Source organism: Mirounga leonina, unplaced genomic scaffold, assembly GCF_011800145.1.
Source record: "Mirounga leonina isolate KUSES-001 unplaced genomic scaffold, KU_Mleo_1.0 Mir_151, whole genome shotgun sequence".
Classification (NCBI taxonomy): domain Eukaryota; kingdom Metazoa; phylum Chordata; class Mammalia; order Carnivora; family Phocidae; genus Mirounga; species Mirounga leonina.
Genome location: NW_023270377.1, coordinates 52007856 through 52030028, shown reverse-complemented (window position 1 = coordinate 52030028; position 22173 = coordinate 52007856). Strand labels below are relative to the sequence as shown.

Sequence of the window (22173 nt, the reverse complement as noted above, 5' to 3'; positions counted from 1 at the left end):
GTCACAGAAATAGTGGAGGAAGATCTCTGGTTAAGGTGCTATATAGAGTATGGGACTCATAAGGACATTGGATTCATACCAGATACTTGTTCCAGGAGAGAATCTAACTCGGTGAAGATTAAATCCCATTTGGCCAATCTTTTAGGTCTTATAGTGCATGAAGTTACTGATTAAATGACTAGTTAATTCACTTCAGCAACCATTTGATGGTTACTGAAGTGTTTTATCAAAAATTAAGGTGTTTGGATATTGGATAATCTAATTCTCTATTACAGGATTAACAATAATACAATAGGGGTACCTGGGTGGCTCAGATGGTTAGGCGTCTGCCTTCGGCTCAGGTCATGGTCCCAGAGTCCTGGGATTGAGCCCCGCGGTGCTTGGCGGGAGGCCTGCTTCTCCCTCTCCCACTCCCCCTGCTTGTGTTCCCTCTCTCGCTGTGTATCTCTCTGTCAAATAAATAAATAAAGTCTTTAAAAAAAAATAATACAACAGTCACAGCTCATTATTTGCCATTCCTGAAGTGTGTTGGTTATAACAAACAGCTACAGTGAGAAGCCAGAACCTATATGAGACAATCATATTAACAGGCTAATAATCATGCTTCTATTTGCAGAAAACTTACCTTTTAAAATGTCAACCAGAATGTCCTCCCTAGAATATCAGAAAATTTTGCTGAACAAAAACTGGAATATTGCTGCCCACTGCTCTACTAAGTGAATATTAAATAGTCATTTAAAACAAATCTTCCCCTTGCAAAAAGAGGGCAGTATAATAGGCATAGCTTTCTATGAATGGGCACAGTGACGCCTGCAGAACAAGCACGACATTGAGATCCACTGAAGACTATTTCCTAAGTGCTAAGTCTATGGTTATGGTAGTCAACTAGGCAAAATTGTATCTAGCAGCTAGTATCTAGCAGCTAAGGTCAGGGATGCTGCTAAACATTCTAAAACGTAGTAGTTAGTGCTCAAAGGCTGGCAGCTCCTAGATCATTAAGACAGGGTGAACTTGAACTTTAAAGAAACTAGAGTAACAGGCTGCGAATTTACATTTATGCTATAGGCTAGAGGAGTCATTGAACTTCCATGTAGAAGAAAGTGACAGGATGGAAATAAGGCTTTAGATTACTGAAATCAGAATCGAGGTAGTTTATAGGTGGTCACTGCACTATTCTTTTGGTTTTTCTGAATAGCTAACATTTTTCAAAGCGTAAGTTTTTATTTTTTAAACTTTGTTTTCCTTTGCAAGGATTTAGGCTCAATTGAAGACAGGGCCTGTTTGCTTTTTGCTCTCTCCTTGGAGCAGTACTTGGTGCACAGGAGGATGTGCACCGACTACTGTCGAAGTCCAGGGGTGCCTGGGTGGCTCAGTCGGTTAAGTGTCAGACTCTTGGTTTTGGCTCAGGTCATGATCTCATGGGTTCTGAGAGCCCGCCCACAATGGGCTCCGCACTCAGCAGGGAGTCTGCTTGAAGATCCTCTCCCTCTGCCTTTCCCTCTCTCTCTCTCTAAAAAAAAAAAAAAAAAAAAAAAAAAAAAATTTAAAAAAGATACTGTTGAAGTTTGGTGATTTGGGGAAAGGTGAACTCAAAAATGATGGGAGATTCATAGAATCAATTGCAGTTAAGTTAGAAAGGATGTGGCTCTGAGGAAAAATGAATTATGGTACAGCCTTTAGTGACAAAAATAATAAGAATAATAAATAAATAATAAGAACAGTCACACTGAGCACTTAGCTCCAGGCCCTGCTCATGCCACAGAGGCCACTCACTTTTTAAGGGAGTTACCGTTCTCCCACTGTTCATAGGAGAAAATGGACACAAATGGAGACACTAAGTGAAGGACCTGCCCAAAAGTCAACAGCCAGCAAGTGGTATAGGTCAGATAAAAACCTAGTCAGACTTAAATGTGCAGTTAGCCAAATAGTTTTCAAATGAAATGGTAATAAATTACCCAATATGAACCCGAGTCTCTTCCTAAAAGCAAGTGAAAGAATGGGGAGGGGGGCGCGATGATAAATTTTAACAAAGTCAGTACATCTGAAGTTTTGATGAAAGGATTCCTAGACTAGCATTACTAGAGCATGTGAGTGGGATGGGCAGTGGTCAAAGTGTGATGCTGGAAGAAGAGATTTCAGAGATGGTGTGGATTCTGAAGTCAACATAAAGGGGATGACATGGGTGCAGGTGGTTAGGGATGTAGTAGGGATAGAGAAACCTTGGATGCAAGAAGTTGAGAAACTGAAACACAGTGAGTAATGGCATGCAAAATATACAGGACTCAGCTGATCCTCAAAAAAATGCTAATCCTAAGAAGTAAAAAGTCAGAAATAGCAGACATAGTCAACATGTTTCTTATCTGCATTTTAAAAGGATGAAAGTGAAAAAACCTGCCTGAATGGCAGGGCGGGGGATGTGAGCATATCACATTTGATGCGCTAGAAATGCACCATGAAGGCCGACAGTCCAGTTCTGCCCCAGGCCCCCATTCACTGTGCCCTGGTATGACTCAGTTAGATTCAAAATACTTTTCTGCTTGAAGGGAGTTAGGTGTTAACTGCTTTTGTTAAAAGTAAATAAAATAGTGAGGAGAAAAAAAATCCAACTAGTTGAATAGGAAATGTTAACATAAATTTCCAGGCAATATTTGTTACAAATAAACATCTATGCCTCAGCAATTCCTTTTGCTTGGGTTCCCCCCATAGCAGTCCACAGGGTTGAAGCCCTTATTTCCTTCAATAATCTGGGCAAACATCGCCTTATCAGAGATCTCTGATCTTCCTATGGAAAATTACCAACCACCCCACCAATATCATGACCACCATATCTCCCTATCATAGTATCAGCCCTGTAAGAGTTCTCTGTTTTCTTCATGGTTTATTTCTAGTTCCTAGAACAGGTCTGCACACATAATAGGAGCGCAATAAATATTTGTTACATTTAAAAAATTACCTACTTGAACAACGCTCTAAGGTCTTAACGACTCAGTAAATCGAATGATTTCCCATTTCTACATTTAGAAAAGAAATTATCAATTTAAAGTGAAGAAAATAAGCTAAAATTTCTAGTCCAGTTTTTGTCCTTTTTACCACCCCCAAGATCAGTGTTCAGTTACAAAAATAAACTATTTTCCTTTAGGGCTCATAGCCTATGTGTTCCTTAAATCCAATTTGCTGAGCTTCATAGTTTTGTGAAATGCACTGCGTCCATGACAGTACCTTCTAATGACAACTCAGCACCTTCTAACCACCACAGTAGGAGACAACACTAAAAAGAATTTTTCCAGGCTGCCATATTCAATTAATACTTCTTTGTTGTTTTTTTGCAGGGGCAGGAGGATAGGAGGAGAGGATATTTATTTATTTATATGGACTTTATTGTTATTTATATTCAAGTTTTTGAACAAAAATAGAAAACATTTTGAATCAGAAAATGCCTGAAAGTCAAACATTAAAGACGGTGGTCCCATTATTCTTGAAACCAGACATCAGCTAAAATGGACTTTAAGTACTTTAAAAGTGAGTAAGCACAAGCGGTCTATTTGGTAAGTAGGGTTAAATGTCAGCAAATCTAAAATTTCAGAGGCAATATTTTATTTCAAAAGTAATAAATAATATGGTCACATATTAATTGGTAAGAGTTACAGTGATGGAAACCTTTAAAATTCTTATAAAAATTGGAATTATTTCACAGGCTGTTCACATTTCTCATGACTGTATGTTTTCCAATGACCTATTAATCTAAATTAAAAGTTAAATACACATTAACTTACCAACAATGATATAACTTCAAGGCTGAGAAAAAGCACTAATCACAAAGAATTTCAATTAAACGTTAATCTAGCAGTCCAGAGAGAAGAAATGTTATGAGAGATGAGAGAAGTCCTAATTCTAAATAATATAGCTTTGTATCTGTTTAAAAGACTAACATACCCTTAGCTTCATCAAAACACTTGTTAAAAAAATTACACATACCTATTTTGTTCAAGATGTAATATGAAACTTGAAATAATTCTTATTTTATAAAAAGGGTGACTCCTAAAAAAGGTTCATAGCATCTCATTAACAAAGCAAAAATATTACATTGAAATGGTTCATCTATTTTGGTCTCTAGTTATTAAAAAAAAAAAGCCACTAATAATTCATTATAATAGTTCTATAAACAGTTGGAAACATTATCAGGAAAAAAATTTTGTCAATGAAAAAAATCACTGATTCAATGAGCATTTGATCATTTTATTAACAAAATATAAGCAAGAATTACATCCCTCTCCCGTGAAACTTTTCAAATAATTTTATGTGGAGGGCCTTGAGATGTATCAATTATAAAACATGTTAAAAAGAAAAAAATTTTAAATGTACAAATACAAACCATTACTTTATACAAGAATTCTCTATAAAGTTCGTTAATGTAAAATATAATTTGTTTCAACTGAATATAAGGCATGTTCAGTTTCTGTAATTTTGTAGAATCATTTTTTTTGCTTTGTTGGAGACTTTTCTCTTCGCTGGTCCTGATGTTTCTTTGATTCTCTGGATTGTTTAGAGTATCTGCTAGATTTTTCCCATCGCCTTTCGGCACCATTCTGATACCTATCTTCATCACTTCTAGAACCTGAATGTTTTCTATTCTTCTCTCTTGACTTTGATCTATCTTTTCTTATAACATTTTCACTGTCCTTATTTCGGTGTCTGTGCTCATTTTCAGAAAAAGAATTTCTTCTCTCTCCTCTCTTCTTTTTGGGATCACCATGCTTATTTTCCAAATCTGTGTGTGCTTCTTGGTCTCTGTCATTCATGATTCTACTGTAACTATTTCGTTCAGAAGGAACACTTCTGTCTGAAGTGTATTTTGTTATGGGATTTCTCCAATGCGGATCCCTTGAATTTTTATCTTTATGTTTTTCTGACCTTCTTTCTCTTTCAGTCCATGTTTCTTGATGTCTTTGCTCTGGCCTTCTTTCTTCTTGTTTCCTATCATGGGTTTGTTGTTTCCTGATCAATTTATCTACTTCTTTACTTCTGGTGTTCCCTTGTCCCTTCTTTCTTGTATCAGTAGCTGCAGGTGTAAAATGAAGTAGTTAGCTTTTATTTTAATCTTTAATTTCATAATTTAACAATTACATTTATTGATCCATTGTAGGTTTATTAATTCAGACAAACTGGATGCAAAACTAAACTGATTGAATGGAAAGTCTGATGACAGAATATTTTATGAGTAATTTTTAAGAATATACATCATATCACCATTAGTTACCAAAGTACTGTTTTGATCTTTAGACTCAAAGCAGTAAACAGAAACTTTAAATAAACTATAGCAAATGTAAAGTTTTTTATAAAGTGACTAACATTTCCACTTCTAAAAAATACAGTGATCACACATGCCAGCAACATCACTCCCTAAAGGTGGGGGAGTGGGGTGCATGAGTTTGTTTAATAGCACAAATATACATTCTTCAAATAGAAACCTCTTTCTACAAAAACAACAGTTCTGGGGCGCCTGGGTGGCTCAGATGGTTAAGTGTCTGCCTTCGGCTCAGGTCATGATCCCAGGGTCCTGGGATCGAGCCCCGTATCGGGCTCCTTGCTCAGCAGGGAGCCTGCTGCTTCTTCTCCCTCTCTTCCTGCTCATGCTCTCTCTCTCTCTGTATCTCTGTGTCTCAAGTGAATAAATAAAAAAATCTTAAAAAAAACCCACAATAGTTCTGCTCTCCAGTGCTATCAGAGAAACAGTATCTGCACCAGGAAGTGAAGCTTGTTAAGACATATAATCATATGCTTTATGAGAGCTATGAAGGCTTGATTTCTGAGAAAACTCTTCTGAAATGGCCTAGAACAATTCAATCTCACTGATATAATCATAAATATAAATCTTAATCACAGTGAAATTTTAAGCTATAAAACAAGTTTAATCACTTTATATTTGTGTTATTTCTTTTGGGTACGTAAGTCAAAGTTGCTAAGATGACCAAAAGTTCTGTCAAATTCATACATATACAGAAAGAAGAAAATATGGTAGAAAACTGCCTACCTTCGTCCTATCTCCACTTAAATCTCACTGTACCAACCTCTTTCTTCTGCCAAATGTCTACCCTTGGCACAGTCCATTGGTTTGCCACTAAGGATTTATTTCTCTGGTTCTCAGCTGAGCTGCAGCTACCCAAGCAGAAACCATCTGGCTGTGTGCTAAATCAGCGTCTCTCTGACCCTACTCTACACCACTCTTTTTCTTGTGTCGCTGACACAAAACCCTGAGCCCTACCATATTATGCAACCTCCCCACTCTTTGGTGTTTGCTTTACAATTTTCTAATTTGGGAGCAGTTCATACTGTTTTTATGCTACTTAATATTTTACTAATAAAACTGAAAGCTCTCTACCGAAATTGTATGATGAGGCAAATTAATTCTGAATCGGCAAGATTCCTTATTGCAGCAATTCATGCTGTGTTATCATCTGTTCTCAAAACAGATACCATGAAATAACAAATTCTTTAGAATTAAAAGAGGTGAATATTAAACGAACAATGTTATATATTTTAATTCAAGAATAAGACTTCCTGTGGGCAAATGCAATCTTGCTCTAATAACATAAAATACTGAGAGTCCCACAATTCTGGCTGTCATACAGTATCTAATACTCTTTTAAGTGCAACAAGCCGGAGAACAAGAGTATAAAGATCAACCTTCCAAACTACTTTGTCCTGCCACTAAAATATGCATTAAAAAATAAGAAATGATATGTGTTTTGGACAATTAGACTATCTCTTATTCAGACCAAGATACTATGATGGAAGAAAACAGAGTTGACCCTGGGGAAAATACCACAGACCTTCTCAGAAAATGGCACATTTGAAAAAATCCTTTACTACTGTATTTCCACTTCCGGGGAGGATGAAGAAAGCTGTGGAAGACCAGTGCCCCTGCTGAAAACTACTAGAAATGCCAGATAAAAATTTAAAATCTTCTGCTTAAAGGCACTAAAGATCTTGAACAACTTGAGATGTTATAAAGAAAGGCAGTGCTCAAAAAAAAAGGATGGGGTATGTTGAAAGAACAGAGGGGTCAACTTGCAGGAGCTCTTAATTGCCAAAGCTGAAATAACCTGAACAACAAAATCAATGACAGTAATGGATTTTAACTAATTCAGATAAATATCCATGAGTCCACACTGATAAAATATACAGTTAATAAATAAATGGGGAGGGGGGAGAGGGACAACTTCTTCTTGCAGAAGAAATTCAATTACTAAATGCAGAAAAAAAAAGCAAATGGAAAAACCACGTTCAGCAAACACCACAGCAGTTAAGTATTTTTTTTTTTTTTAAAGATTTTATTTATTTATTTGAGACAGAGAGAATGAGAGAGAGAGAGCACATGAGAGGGGGGAGGGTCAGAGGCAGAAGCAGGCTCCCTGCCGAGCAGGGAGCCCGATGCGGGACTCGATCCAGGGACTCCAGGATTATGACCTGAGCCGAAGGCAGTCTCTTAACCAACTGAGCCACCCAGGCGCCCCTCACAGCAGTTAAGTATTGCAGACAAGATCCAAAGATGGATGCTAAAATTAAAGGGTGAAAGGTAGAGGAGGAAGAGAAGATTTGCATAGTATCAAATTATCTCCCTTATATAAGACATTAATTTACAGAAAAAAGGAGTTTCCATGAAGAAATCGAGCAGATACCACCATAACTGAGTAATCAAAGTTAATGTCACCAATAAGACATATTAATATTATGAACTCCAAGATAAGATGCATTAAGAATACATTTCTATGGTATTCTGTCCAAAAATGCATAACCTCATTCTAATCATGTAAAAACATCAGACAGATATCCGTATTGAGGGACATTCTAAAAAATAAGTGACCAGAGGACTTCAAAAGTATCAAAGCCATTAAAACCAAGAAAAGCCTGAGAGGAACTATCACAGGATACAGAGGACTAAGAAGAAACTCAGTTCAATGCAAGTAGGATCCTGGAATAAGAAAAATGACATTAATGGAAAATCTGGTGAAATTCAATTCAAATTCAAGAATTTGTTTAATGCATTGTTCCAATGTTAATTTCCTGGCTTTGATAATTGAACTCTGGTTAGTACAATGCTAACATTAGGAGAAGTTGGGTGAAGGCTATATGGGAATTTTCTGTACTTTCTGCAACTTTAAGTTGAATAAGGGTCAAGATTCAAGGAGCGCAGAACCATAGAGAGGTAAGCTGACATTCTACAGCCACTTTCTCCCTGTAAGCATCTGCTGATTCAGGGCTGCTGCTGAGGGACAGAGAGACCAACAGAGCTCTGGCAGCTGCACAGGCCTGGAGAGACAGAATGGAACTGAACTAGCTATTTGCAATACATACATGTCACAAAAGATACATATCCAGAAAACCTAAAGAACTCCTACAAATTTATAGAAGAGACAACTTCATAAAACAAAAAAAAGGGGGGAGGTAGCAAAAGACTTGAATAGCCACTTAACAAAAGGAAAAATACCCAAATGGCCAATAAGAATATAAAACAGTGCTCAACTTCATTAGTGATCAAGAAAATACAAATTAAAACCACAATGCAGTACCATTACACATCTACCAGAATGGTTAAAACGAAGAAGATAGCCAACTGAAGTGCTGTGAGGATGGGAGCTACTGGAACTCTCAAACATGGCTGATGGGGGTATAAAGTGAAATAACCACTTGCAAAACTGACAGTTATCTACTAAAGCTAAATACGCACACAATCTACAACCCAGTGATTCCCAGTGATTCTCCAAGTACACACCCAACTGAAATGCACATATATACATATACATATATCTACCAAGTATGAATAAGAGTATTCACGGGAATACTATTTATAAATCTAAATTGCTGCTGAGTAAAAGGGATGTTAAATAGACTGTAGCATATTCATATAGTGGAAAACTATACAGCAATAAGATTGAATGAACTATAACTAAATGCAGTATTACAGGTGAATCTCACAAAAGTAATTGTGAAAGATAAGCCAGACATAAAGGAGTTCATAAAACATAGTTATAAAGTTAAAAGCAGGCACAATGAATTACGTAATTACAAATGAGAGCAGAAGCTGCCCTGAGGCAGTGGATGGGAGGAGTGGCAGTAGCTGGTAACTCTGGTTATGGGTAGCTAGCACATGGATGTGTTCTCTTCATGAACATTTACACTTAGGAAGTACGCACTGAATGCATGGCGCATGTCAATAACATAAACCCTCACTAAAGTAAAAAACTAAAATTTCTTTAAAATATAAACACCAGGAAAGCTATAAACTGGATTATAGGCATTATGAATGAACGGTATTTCAGTCATCACTCAAACAAATAAGTATTTGCCAATGAAACATCTTCATTTCTATGAAGGGGATGCCAATAGGTGATCTGAGCATTATAAATGATGCAATTCACTACAGACTCCAGCAGTGATAGATGATCATTTATATTACTAATTGTGGCTTTTAAACAACTGAATCTATAATAATTAAGCAATCAAATTATTTTGTTCCCTTGCTGTAAACATCACCAGCAATATACTTGTTAGAGAAGAGCCCAATCAATTATAAATGACTTTCCATACCTGAGGCAGAGCTCTGACTACTGCTGGATGAAGAATCGCTCTCTTCACTGGAAGACTCTGAACTGCTGTCACTGCTGTCCGAACCAGAGGCGGAGGAGTCAGACTCTGAAGAGGAGGATGCGGAAGAGGAAGAGGAGGGGGAGGATTTATTTGGCTCAACATCTGGTTTCTGTGCCACAATGACCTTTGGTGTATTTTTGAGATGCTCACGCAATTCATCCCTAATTAAAGATATAATCTCTGTTAGTTTCTGCTTCTAAGGCAACTGTGAGATAATTTTATAAGATGAAAATAAAATTCTGAAAATTATCCTTACGTTAAACCTCCAAGACCTATAGAAGTAAAGAAGTTGATGGCAAACCGAGTGTTTCTTGGATTATCTCGGGGTAATAACCCTTCAAAAAATGGCTGTAGGGTTCTAAAACAAGAAAAAATACGAACAAAAGAAAACACATTGCTTAAAGATAAAAAGGCAGTATGCAGTCATTTTTCAGATTTTCTATGTATTATTAAATTACTAAATGAAATACAATTAAGTAAGTGATTTATATAATTTATTAGACTACATGCTATCTAAATGAAATGAGTAGGGTCAAGTCATAATTTACTAAAGTTACAACAGAGGTTTTTTAAGAAAAGATTTATTTATTTATTTATTTATTTGCGAGAGAGCTTGCGCATGTGTGTGCATGGGAGGCGGGGCCTGAGGGAGAGAGGGAGAGAGAATCTCAGGCACACTCCCCATGGAGTGTAAGGCTCAACACCAGGCTCGATCTCACAACCCTGAGATCATGACCTGAACGGAAACCATGAGTCGGATGCTTAACTGACCGAGCCACCCAGGCACCCACATAAGTTTTTAAAAACTTTTTTATACATCACACATACACACATATTGTAGACTATATACAATCATACACACACGCATATATATGTAGTATGTGAATGTATATAATAAAGTTGTGTGTGTATATATGTACATATATACACACACACACATACATGCACACACAGTACTGTGCATGGCACTGGGGGATGGGGAAAAGTAGTCAACAAAAGAGTGAAATCATGGATGAAGACTGCATATAATTATTATTTCTAGGAAGGGGAACAAAAAACATTAACAATATAAGGTGGTTTGGACATGTTGTTCTGAGTACCAATTTGAATGACTAACCAGCAGAGTCAGGACAAACTGTTTCATAGAAAAAGGTGACATATAAGGAGAATAATTAAGAGCTTTGCTGGATAGACCAAGAGAGGGGATTTCTAGCTCTGGAAATGGAGGTAAGGAAGCATGAATGAGTTGAGCAATGTTGGTGCAGGCTGTGGAGAGGGAGGAGATAAACCTGGTGAAGTAGACAGGGACCAATAAGTTAGTCTATGAAGCTAAAGGGAGCAGATGGACTAGCCCAGAGAATGGAAACTGTGGCAAAGAGGAGAGGTAGGCTAAAGAGTAGAGATCATGAAGAGTTAGGCAGAATGAGAAGAAAGTGAGGAGCCACAGTGAGCAAGTGGTCAACTGTGTAAGTAAGACTGGGAAGTCCAGGGGCATAAGGACTGAGAAAAAGTACTTGACCTGGCAGGTAGTCACTAAGAAATCTGAAAGGATGATTCAGCAGTGTGAATACAGTAGAAGTCAATGTGAGTGGCAATGGGTAATCTGAATAAACAGGAAATAAGAAAGCTGAGATAGGGATTACACAATAGTCCTGGAACAAGACTCTCATTCAGTGTAATAATTTGAACAATTACATGACTGGGTCATCTAAATATATTTACAATTATCCATTGATAACAAAGATTAATTAATTTTCTAAGGTTCAAAATTAGGGTTAAAAATGAAAATAAAACTGTAAGTAGTACTCATTATTGGAAAACTCCAGTGAACATACAAAAGAATTTTGTGTGTTCTAACTAAATTAAAAGAGGCATTGATTCTGTGTTTTCTCTACTGCAACTAAAATCCAACATTAAAAACTGCATGTTGTCCTGCGCCACAGAACATGAAATTCAGAGTTGTAATTAGTGGATGAAGAAAGTCCTAGAGGTTTAACTACTGTTTTTACAACCGAGTGTGGACTTATGTTGCTACAATGGAAGAAAATTCCTGAGGACAGTAAGAATAAAAAGTGCATAATGATAAACTTACTCATCCTTTAATCTTGCATTAAGTTTAGGAAGACCCATATATTCACAAAGTTCTTGAAAAAATATTTTAACAAAAATTCTACTGGATGATGTAGTGGTTTCTTCACTTAGCTTTATACATTCAAGAACCTGAAAATTAAAATTAAAAGACAATTTTATTTTGTTCAAAAGACAAAATGACCAACATTTATAACTCTAAGCGTCTCTAAAGAATTATCCGTGAATATCTTTCTTTGTCCTGATAAGTATTACTTGTTGGCAAAGTTTAAGACTACCTCTCTATGCTAATTTTCGTAATGCTAAGATACTACAGAAATAGAGTTCATTCTTTCTTGAGTAATGTGCTTTTTATAGCAGAGATATATTCTACTGTGAGTATATAATGCTGAAGCAAAGATTACTAGCTCCTAAAACTCACTCATCAAAATGTGGATATATATAAGGGTTTGGGGCAAAATGCCACTTAGAGCATTAGGCTATAGTTTTGTGACTACATATACAATAAGGGTAAAGACAGGAAGAGTGATAGCTTGTTCTGAATACTAAGACTGAGGCTTAAAAACTGAAGCCATAGAGAGATGTTTTAGGACAAATAAAACGAAAAGTAACCTCCAGTCTTTATGAGTTCTGTGTTCCAGGAACCCATCTACTTCAATTGGTTAAAACCTTGATTTCATTTTCATTCCCAGAGGGAGAAAAAGAAGTAAAAATATTATTATAATCAGGCTCCTATATTATGTCTAGCTGCCTATTAATGCAGCTAGACATACTTAGTACTTACAATATTACAACAATCTAATGTTTATGAGGTCACTTTGCTGCCTCATTCTACCATTAGGTTGTGGTATTCTACAATGTGATCCTCTTCTTTCTTTCCTCTTGGATGTAATTTCTTTCTTTCAACTTCACTTTTCTTATAACGTATCACTTGTTATTTCATATTGGCGCTATGGGCATATCTTACCTTATGTATTTCTTATATGGTATGCTTCTTGAAAGCAGAGATCATATATAATTCACTTTGGATGCCCAGTATCTCTCTCAAGTGACTGGGCACATAGCTGGTAACTAAATGAATGGTTGTTGGATGAACAGCAGTTGTACAATAAATGCCAGCTTCATGAATGCATTTCAAATTCCAATCCAGTATACATCTGTGTATCAAGGATATCTTATCTTGTTCTAAAGAACTGACTACATAATGCATGGACCACCAAGCTATTGATGTATGTGGGTATGAGTGTGTATTCACATGTGCACACCTAGAGAAGATGAAAATCTCTATTTTCCCTGAAAACACCATTAGCCATCACTATTAAAAAGGACTGTGATGTTTGGACTGTTAAAATCACCTAGGATGGTATTTCTTATACTCATGTTATTTACTTAGCTTCTCGATCCCACGTTATATGAATATAACCTCAAAGATAGCCATTACAGTAAAAGTTTGCTATACATTTCATTTTAAAAGTACATTTCCTACATAGGAAAAGTATGGTTATATTATACTTAATACTCTATTCGAGAATAATGGGATTAGGAAGGAAGTATAAATATCAACCCATCTACTTACACTCCATGGAAGTGAATCAGTATATAAAAGGTGAGCAAACATCTTAGCAACATTTCTCAATTTGTTTGTTTCCAAGCGATGGATGGTATCATATTGTTCTTTGAATATACTTTCAAAGGATTCCATGTATTCTTTTTTTAGCATGCAAAATCGCTAATAAATAAAAAAAAACTGAATGTCAGTACCACTAAAAATTGACTCTCAATACCATTATGAGCATATCAGATCCTTCTAAATTTACTGAATCAAAAATTAGTAAATATTTTATATATTATATCACTCAATCTTTTTGTGCTATATGATGGAATGCTTAAAAAAGAAGGTAATATATATCATCCCTATTTACCTGGGGTTTATATGCTAAAACAAAATTATACAAGTAGCTTATCATAGACACATACATTTGCATACTATGTAAATATATTTCTCTGTGGGTAGAGTTTAGATTTAAAAACTTATTTTAGCTCATGCTCTATTTGTGCTGCCTGAACATGTACTTGACTTCAGAAACTGCTTTGAGATTTTGAAATGGCAACATTTAATTGTCCTCTTTGGGAAATTGTTACAAAGCATACAGAATTTCAAAAAGTTCTGGAAGAGTCACATGGCAATGTTAAGGCACTACAAAATGAAGTAGGAAAGGAGGAAACTACAGAGGATGGGAAACCTGAGGAAGGGAAGAGCAACGAACTTTTAGCAAAGATTTGCTATTGTATTAGACAAGACCACAAAGCAGACACATTAATTCACAATATTCATGTTAAGAATTCCCTTAGTGATTCTATTACATTCCAACAAGAAAAATGAGGCTAGAACTCACCCCAGCTAATAAGCCAAAAAATTTCTCATATGTCCTTTGTTGGGCACAACAGTCAAGTATCATGTTGCAGAGTTCTTTCTATTTGGAAAAAAAAACTGCATTAATAATTCAGAACAGAATGAATCCATGCTATATGATAATTTATCAATATGACAGAGACAGCCTGAATTTTAAATAAGGTTTTAAATATACAAAACTTCCAAAGCTTTGTGAGCTTGTTATTAAGACAAAATTAAAAAATTCAATCTATGTCAAGCCTATAGTTTTTTAAAGCCTTCAGCTTAGCTGACAGTTTCCATAGTCATCCATGCTAATTAGATTACAAAATTCTAAATTCATATTAAGTATGAATCACTTCAAGAAAATCTACTATATGAAACAGATACACCATGAAGAGACTGAATAGACTGTATTCTAAAAAGTTTCTACACAAAATCTTTAAAAATATAGATCATCAATACGCCACCTAACAATTCAGTTATACACCTTTAAACTCAATTATTAAGGAATATATTTAATTAGTATGGAAAAGGTAGAACATGAGTCTTCATAGAAGCATAAATAAGCACAGCTACAAAAAAAAAAAATAAGCACAGCTACAACATTAACTTAAATGACACTCTGGTTAATAAAGAAAAAATATTTTTACAAGAACAAAGAAAAAAACACCTCTGTGGCTGGATTTCCCAGCCTCAAAATAAATGTTACGCATATACATCTATCTATTGATAAATCTATACAAATAGATCAAATCATTCCATAACTGCTGGAGTAATATATTGTCTAATCAGCTATTTATGTGCCTTGAAAACTCCTGTGTAAAATTCTGTTGAACTAATAAATGTGAGAGTAAATCCAGGACCAGGAAACACTATCATCACAAATGATTTATAATTTTAAAATACTGTAATGAAATATGTATTGATTATATCAATTTCATAGACAAAGAAAATCAGGAAACATGGACAAATCAATGGAGAGACAAAATGAAAAAAGGCCTAAATTCATTCTCTGACCACTGCTGTAGAACTGACTAAATATCTTTTTCTACAAAACATTTACCAAAAAGTTAAAGATTATTTTTTCCAAATATAGTAACTGCAATGTATTTGTGTTCTATGAACAGAAAATATAATATAATGCATAATATATAAAAATGTATTTATTATATAAAATATAATACATGCCCTTTCAGTTCATTTTTACTTCTATTTAATTTTACCTTTATATTTTCAATTGGCAATTTTGACATTTTGTCATATTTAACAATGTGAGATGCAACCTAAGCAAATATTGTAAATATTTTTAAAACTCAGGTCTATCTATATTTACTGCATATATCTATGCACAAGAGGGAGGAAAAGGGTCCCAAAGAAGCACAGAACAGGTACTCTAGAACTGTGCTGTCTAGCATGGTAACCCCTAGCTAATTAGTTGAATAACATTACATAAAATTAAAATTTTTGTTCTTTGGTCATACCAGCCACATTTTCAGTACTCAAAAGCCACATGTGACTAGTGGCTACTATATTAGACAGCGTGGAATACAAATATTTTCATCACTGCAGAAAGTTCTATTGGTTGAACTGTTCTGGAAGTTGATAATCTACTTATAAAACAATCTACTCAAAAAGCCTTACTTAATTCACAATATTAAGTTGTTTCTAGATGTCGTTACATTGCTAAATTATTTTTTTATGATTAGTCACAAGTCACCTCAATTAAAAAAAATGCTTATTAATGTGTAAGTTCTGGAAAAATGTACTTTGTCAAAATTTAATATAGTACTAAAAAGTTAAAATGAGGTTTTTCTGAGTTCTGCCATATTGTGTTAATTTGATATATTAAAATGCATTTTCAACTCTTTCTACTAACATTGTATTTTACAATAACATAACAGTTAATCAGGTTTTAAACAACATAACATGGTAATATGCTGACAGCTTTGCTAATAAAGCCAGTGCTACTTATAAAACAAATCATTTTCTTCCCTAGACTAAATGCAATTATAAGAGTTATTCCCTGTGGCCTATAATAATTAAATATTTTAACATTTTAATTAAATATTATAGCCATTTTAGGAGAGTCTTTTGAGTGCATGAAAATAGATGCACTAAGACATTCTTCCAACTATCAAAATATGCTGAGGTTAGTTCTAGAACAACTATCTTCTGAATTAATATTAATAAAAGTTATAATGACTTAATTATACTCCTCAAATAATGTGGCAAGATCATATAGTAATTTCAGTTTCAATTATAATTTTAAAGGTTAATTCACTAATTTATTTCCTTTCAAAAGTGAACACATCAAGTGCACCCAGGGTACAAATAGGTACACTGTTTCTAATATACCAGCAAACAAACTTTAAGAGGGAAAAAAGAACTTTCATTTCTTCTCAAAATTACATACCATGGCATTTCAAGAAGAAATCCATAATCTAGAAAAAGTCTGGCAAACTTTTTCAATCAAAGGCCAGATAGTAAATATTTTAGGCTTTAGAGGCTATAAGATGTCTGTCGCAACCAGTCAATTCTGCTGCCATAAGGTGAAAACAGCTATACACAATACACCAACCAATGGGCATGGCTGTATTCCAATAAAATTTTATTTTTTTAAATTTTTATTTATTTATTTATTTTTAAAGATTTTATTTATTAATTTGACAAAGAGAGACACAGCGAGAGAGGGAACACAAGCAGGGGGAGTGGGAGAGGGGGAAGCAGGCTTCCCATGGAGCAGGGAGCCCGATGCGGGGCTCGATCCCAGGAGCCCGGGATCATGACCCGAGCCGAAGGCAGATGCTTAACAACTGAGCCACCCAGGCACCCCTCCAATAAAATTTTAATTAGAAAAATGGGTAGTGGGCCTGGGCCACAGTCTGCCAATCCCCGTAACAGATCATATTTAAAGCCTTAAAACAAAGCACTTACACCTAATAGTAACAGCTCAGATAGTCAAGATCTTTTAGAAACAGAAACAGCCTAGAGTTGATCTATTCACTGCGGCATCTGTGCTGGGTCTACCATGTGTAAACCAGGGTGTGAAAAACAAAACCCCAAAAGCCTTGGCTCAGGTTCCAAGGATTTAAAATGTAGATGCGCAGGGAGCAATGTAGATAAGAATGCAACTATAAAAAACACCCAAGACAATCTACTCAATCCAGTCTTTATTATTTTTGTCATTAAGCTTCTATGATACTTTGAACAGTGAAGTATATACTAAGTTATAAGATTATGAGTCCCCTGGACTAAGAGGGGGCTGATTTGTATTGGATTACTGAATCCGTGATACCCTGTAGAGAGTCTGATATGTAGTATATGCTGAATACATTTTGTTGAATTAATGAATGAAAAAAAAAATGACAGATTCTTCTATATCCAATTAAAACAATGTAACAACATGTATGGTGATCATTACAATTTCTACCACAAAAGAATGTTTTAGTGCATTAAGTAGATGGAGTAGGCAATTCATTAAGGAACAAATTTCCTATTGTATTTTAAGCCACCATTTGATTTATAGGCAACCACTCAGAAATTCATGTAAAGTGCAGTGGTTCAGAGACTTCCTCCTTTTCCCACATCCCATTTGAGCAGTCCATTTAATTCACTGCAATGAGTAGCATTTATGAGGCACCCCAGAACTAAGTTTTAAGTTATTTTAAAATTTTAGAATAGCTACATTAAAAAATGAATATTCAATACTGAGTTATTTCAATTCATAAAGCCTATATTAACTGTCTTAAACATTTTTATAACCAATATTATTTCCTAATAGAAGAAAAAAATATTAACTTACTGTTTGGCTCTCAGGGAACTCCATTTTCAGCAATTTGTGAGCACATTCTTCAAAATCTAAACTGTAGAGATAAAATAAGTTAAAAACTTGTAGCATTGTTAAACTATAGCACTCTTTTATAAACAAGGATCTCACTTTAATAATTGTTTAAAATAACTTTTTTATTGTAACTTCACAGTACTGTATCATGTATATAGAAAAGAAATAGCTCTTAATTCTACAAAGAATGAAGTACTGAGATGTACTACAACATGGATGAACTCTGATTTATGTGAAGTGAAAAAGTCAGATATAAAAGACCACATACAGTTTGATTCCATTTATATAAGCTGTCCAGAATGGGCAAATATATAGACAGAAAGTAGACAAATTTTTATGACATTGCTAAATATTTCCACTTATCTCTGACCCAAGTCAGTAAGAGGTAAAAGATGCCCCAGAGCCCAGCATGACATCTAGTGCTTAATCACCACATTTATAAGTTATCATGATTCATACCCAACCACAGTGCTTCTACATTTTCAAAAACTAAGTATAAAAATAGTAAATAACCAAAATCACTTACAAGGAAAAATAATTTGCTTTTATACAACATTCATGTAAGTTTCATTAAAAATATTTCCAATATACTTAAGAAAATTATCAAATTTAATGTGAGCTCAATACAGGAATAATACTAATATATTTGTACTTTTTGTAGAATGTTCAAACCTTCATTCTTTTGATAAAAGCAGTATAAAATAATCAACCACTGAAATAGTATGACTATGAATTTAGTTTTATAGTTCATCTGATTTCTCAGCTTCTGATACTTACTGAGTTTCATAAGCACAAAAGAGTAATAACTCAGAATGGTACAATGTAATGGAATTAAAAAAAAACAAACTAAAATGAAGAAAGAAATATGTCAGAAAGAGCTTTTGCAACAGGTGATATTAAACAATATCTGGCACTAAGATTAAAATATTAAACTGTAGTTGATAAACCTCAACAATATAGCAATATTACCAAAAAGTATTTTGAAAGATGTTGACATTTTCTTTTCTAGTTTTAATTTTTTTTAAGAACACAATTAGTATGCAGGAAAAAACCCTGCAATTTCTGAAAAATAAGTCAATCAATTAATAAAAATATTTTATAACTTTCAGTTTATCTAGTAAGTACCATTGAGAAAGTTAGCTGTATGATAGTCTATTTTCCTTGTTCTTATTTTAAAAGTATTTGGTAACTTCCTATACCAAGATTGTTTTGAAGTTGTACTAAATGTAAATATTAAATGAATTAAATTTGCTTGTTGTTTCAGTTATCTTAGGTTGCTAAATCAAATGAATTTCAGGTTTAACACAAATAAATAGCGACTGAGGGAAGGGTACAGAAAAATGATTTTACATGATGCTAGTTTCGCAGTTGTGTTTACACATGGTTTTGTTGATGTTTCCAACCTAAGAAATTTTGGTGGGAAAAAGATAAACCCACCTCCCTCTGATGCTACAGCTTCAATAATGCAAAGTCAGAGTGGAACATCATTTGAAAGCAAGAACAAACAGGAATGTTTACTTTTTAGTAACAAAACCAACTGTACAATTTTATGTTTTGTGTAAATGAGAGAGGGTCATTTAGGAGACAGGATAGTAAGAAGGTAAGAGTACAGGTGAGATGAGTCAACAAGTCTAAAAGGAAAGAAATTAAAAAAAAAAATCACCACACAGTTCAGTTGTCGCCCTTTTGTTTGCAAGATTTCCAAAAGCAAAGTGTATAAAGTGCCCTCACTGCCATCTGACTTGATGATTATATTCCATTCTTGATTTATATTATACTTGGTACAGATTGGTATACTGTAAACATAAGACTTTCGAAAAACATAAAAAACTGGAAAACACAGACACAAAAAAATCTGTAATCCAATCTCCTCTCAAGACTACCACTGTTGATATGTTAATGTATCACTTTTAGAATCTGTCTACCTATTTAAACAGTTAATACTACTGGTACAGTACTATAGTGTCTATGCAGTTTTTGCCCCATTTCACATTAAGTCAGACCACTTGCCCACATCAGTAACAATTCCCACATTAGCCTAACTTTCAATGGTGGCATAAACTGGACATTTGATTATTTGTATTGGACAAGATGGTCTTTTTTTCTTTGTACTGAACAATTCTATATATAATTCTGTCAATTTCTATTTCTTTAAGAAATATAATGAAAAAGAATGGTCAAATGGCATGGACATTAAGTCCCTGATTCATGTTACCAAAAGGCTTTCCATAAAGAGTTTATCAATTTAAATTACCGCCAATAATGTTTACCTGTATCTCAGTAAAATCATTAATACTGAGTACTGCTGCTTTGAAAAAAAAATTAAAGTAAATCACTTCAGCTGTTTTAATGACCAATAATAGCACTTACTAATCTAGAGTGATATTTGTTCAATAACTTTATAATTCAGGATCCCATTACATGACTCCCTCAACCATGTCCTTTAAACATCTGTCTTTGTGGTTCTTTCTAAAATATGTATGAGATTTTAAGTCTAGTAAACTCTGTCATATATAAATTATTTTTACTAGACATTCAGGGGCTCAGAAGTCTTAACAAATACCAACACATAAAACAGTACTGCTGTTACTAGAGTTGGTACTACTTGGTAATCATGATTGTCACCTGTCTGATGCTTTCATTTTTCAAATCTTTTGTGTGGTTCAAGGATTATCAAGGTTTGATAAACTAAAAAAACAGTTTCCTTTAAATAGTTATCTAAACAGCTCCACTGTAACTCTTCAAAGTTAATGTTAACAGCAATATTAAAACAGTGAATCTGCTGTTTACAACAGATTACTGTTGAATTTCTAGACAAGGATAAATGAAAGGTCAAACTAAGAAGTTTTACCTAAAACAAAAACTTCTCATGTTTCACTTTAAGTTTGTATGAAAAAATAGTTAATAGATTTTTCTTTCATGCGAAAGGCAAAGAAATAGGTAAGGATAAACCAAAAATATTTCTAGCCAATGTTTTGTTTTTTAACATTTCCCTTTCTGAAGATGAATCTAAGCCAAAAAGTTTTCAGACAGAATAAAAACAGGATGACTCCTACGTATGAATCATTTTTGCTATTACATCATACTAAATGGAAATATACAAAACCTAGTAAGAAAACGAAACTGAGAAAACATTCCTCCTCCGGTGCAAAATGTAAACACTTTGCCCATTAAATCAATAGGCTGATTCGCATAAAAAACAACAGATGTACTAAGCATTTAATATTTCATTTATTTCTCTTCCAAACCAAACTCACAGCCTTCAAAGGGAATAGGATATTCACATGACATCACAGTAGTTCTTACTTAACATTACTTCAAAGGGTCCTCAAAACCTTCCTATTTCCATTTATATTCATTTCCATTTGCACACACAAAAAAATCAGTGTCCAAAAGTTATCAAAGAAGTACTTCTATGCTTAGAATCAGAATTAGAAACCAAATTAAAAAAAATATTAAATTTCCACTATAATTATATACTGTGCCAGCTCTATAACACAGAGTTGTCTTCAGGTTTTTATTAGTGATATTTAACTATAAGGAATGACACAGTTAAAAAAAACCCATTTAATTATGTAACACAATTAGACCTTCCAAATAAAGATAATTTTCTCCTGAAGCAAAGAACCAACAGCAGGGATCTATGAAGTTGGGCAGGTAGTTTGAGAATCCCTGAAATGGTATCTAGTTTTCCGTCATCAGATTCTAAAAATCCCATCTTCTTGTCCATCCCCTATGCAAAATAAGGATCAACTGAACTACGGTATCTTACCTTGACTGAATAGCAAGATAAATTGTACGACGAAATGAGACTAGATTAATTTCTGTTTTGTCATGAATAGTCACTTTTTGTCCTGAAAGAAATTAAACATAATAAAACTACAAGACTACAAAAATAAATGTGAAGGACTGAAGATGTATCTCTAGATAATTTTTCATAAATATTTAGAATCTATGAGTTTAACAATAATGCTCTTTTCTACAGTGTAAAATAGTATTTGCAGAGCTCAAAGTAACCATTTCCAGTCTTCTGCCATATCTTAGAGTATTTTAATAACTTTTGTCAGTTCAAAGAAGTCCAGAATCATGCCAGAAATATTTTTGTTTCTGTGTTGCCTGCTCATTTAGACATTATAAAAGGCAGCACTCATGCTGTTGTTTGGTAAAATACTATTTCTAGAATTATAAACAGTATCTTGAT

At 34.2% G+C, this 22173-nt stretch overlaps 1 protein-coding gene across 3 annotated transcripts in view; it reads right to left on the bottom strand.

Annotated features, from left to right (window-relative positions):
- Window positions 1-3413: 3413 nt before the first annotated feature.
- CWC22 (CWC22 spliceosome associated protein homolog) overlaps window positions 3414-22173 on the bottom strand; it is a 65220-nt gene continuing 46460 nt past the window's right edge. For 2 of the 3 annotated variants that reach the window (XM_035007613.1, XM_035007614.1), the window contains exons 13-20: window positions 21745-21826; window positions 17934-17994; window positions 14133-14210; window positions 13313-13465; window positions 11741-11868; window positions 9905-10006; window positions 9589-9809; window positions 4339-5059 (exon numbers count right to left, since the gene is read on the bottom strand). In XM_035007613.1, the coding sequence (XP_034863504.1) occupies window positions 4473-5059; window positions 9589-9809; window positions 9905-10006; window positions 11741-11868; window positions 13313-13465; window positions 14133-14210; window positions 17934-17994; window positions 21745-21826 (1412 nt within the window). In that variant the 3' untranslated portion in view covers window positions 4339-4472. Of the gene's footprint in view, window positions 5060-9588; window positions 9810-9904; window positions 10007-11740; window positions 11869-13312; window positions 13466-14132; window positions 14211-17933; window positions 17995-21744; window positions 21827-22173 lie in introns of all 3 variants that reach the window. The other variant, XM_035007612.1, reaches the window with a different exon arrangement.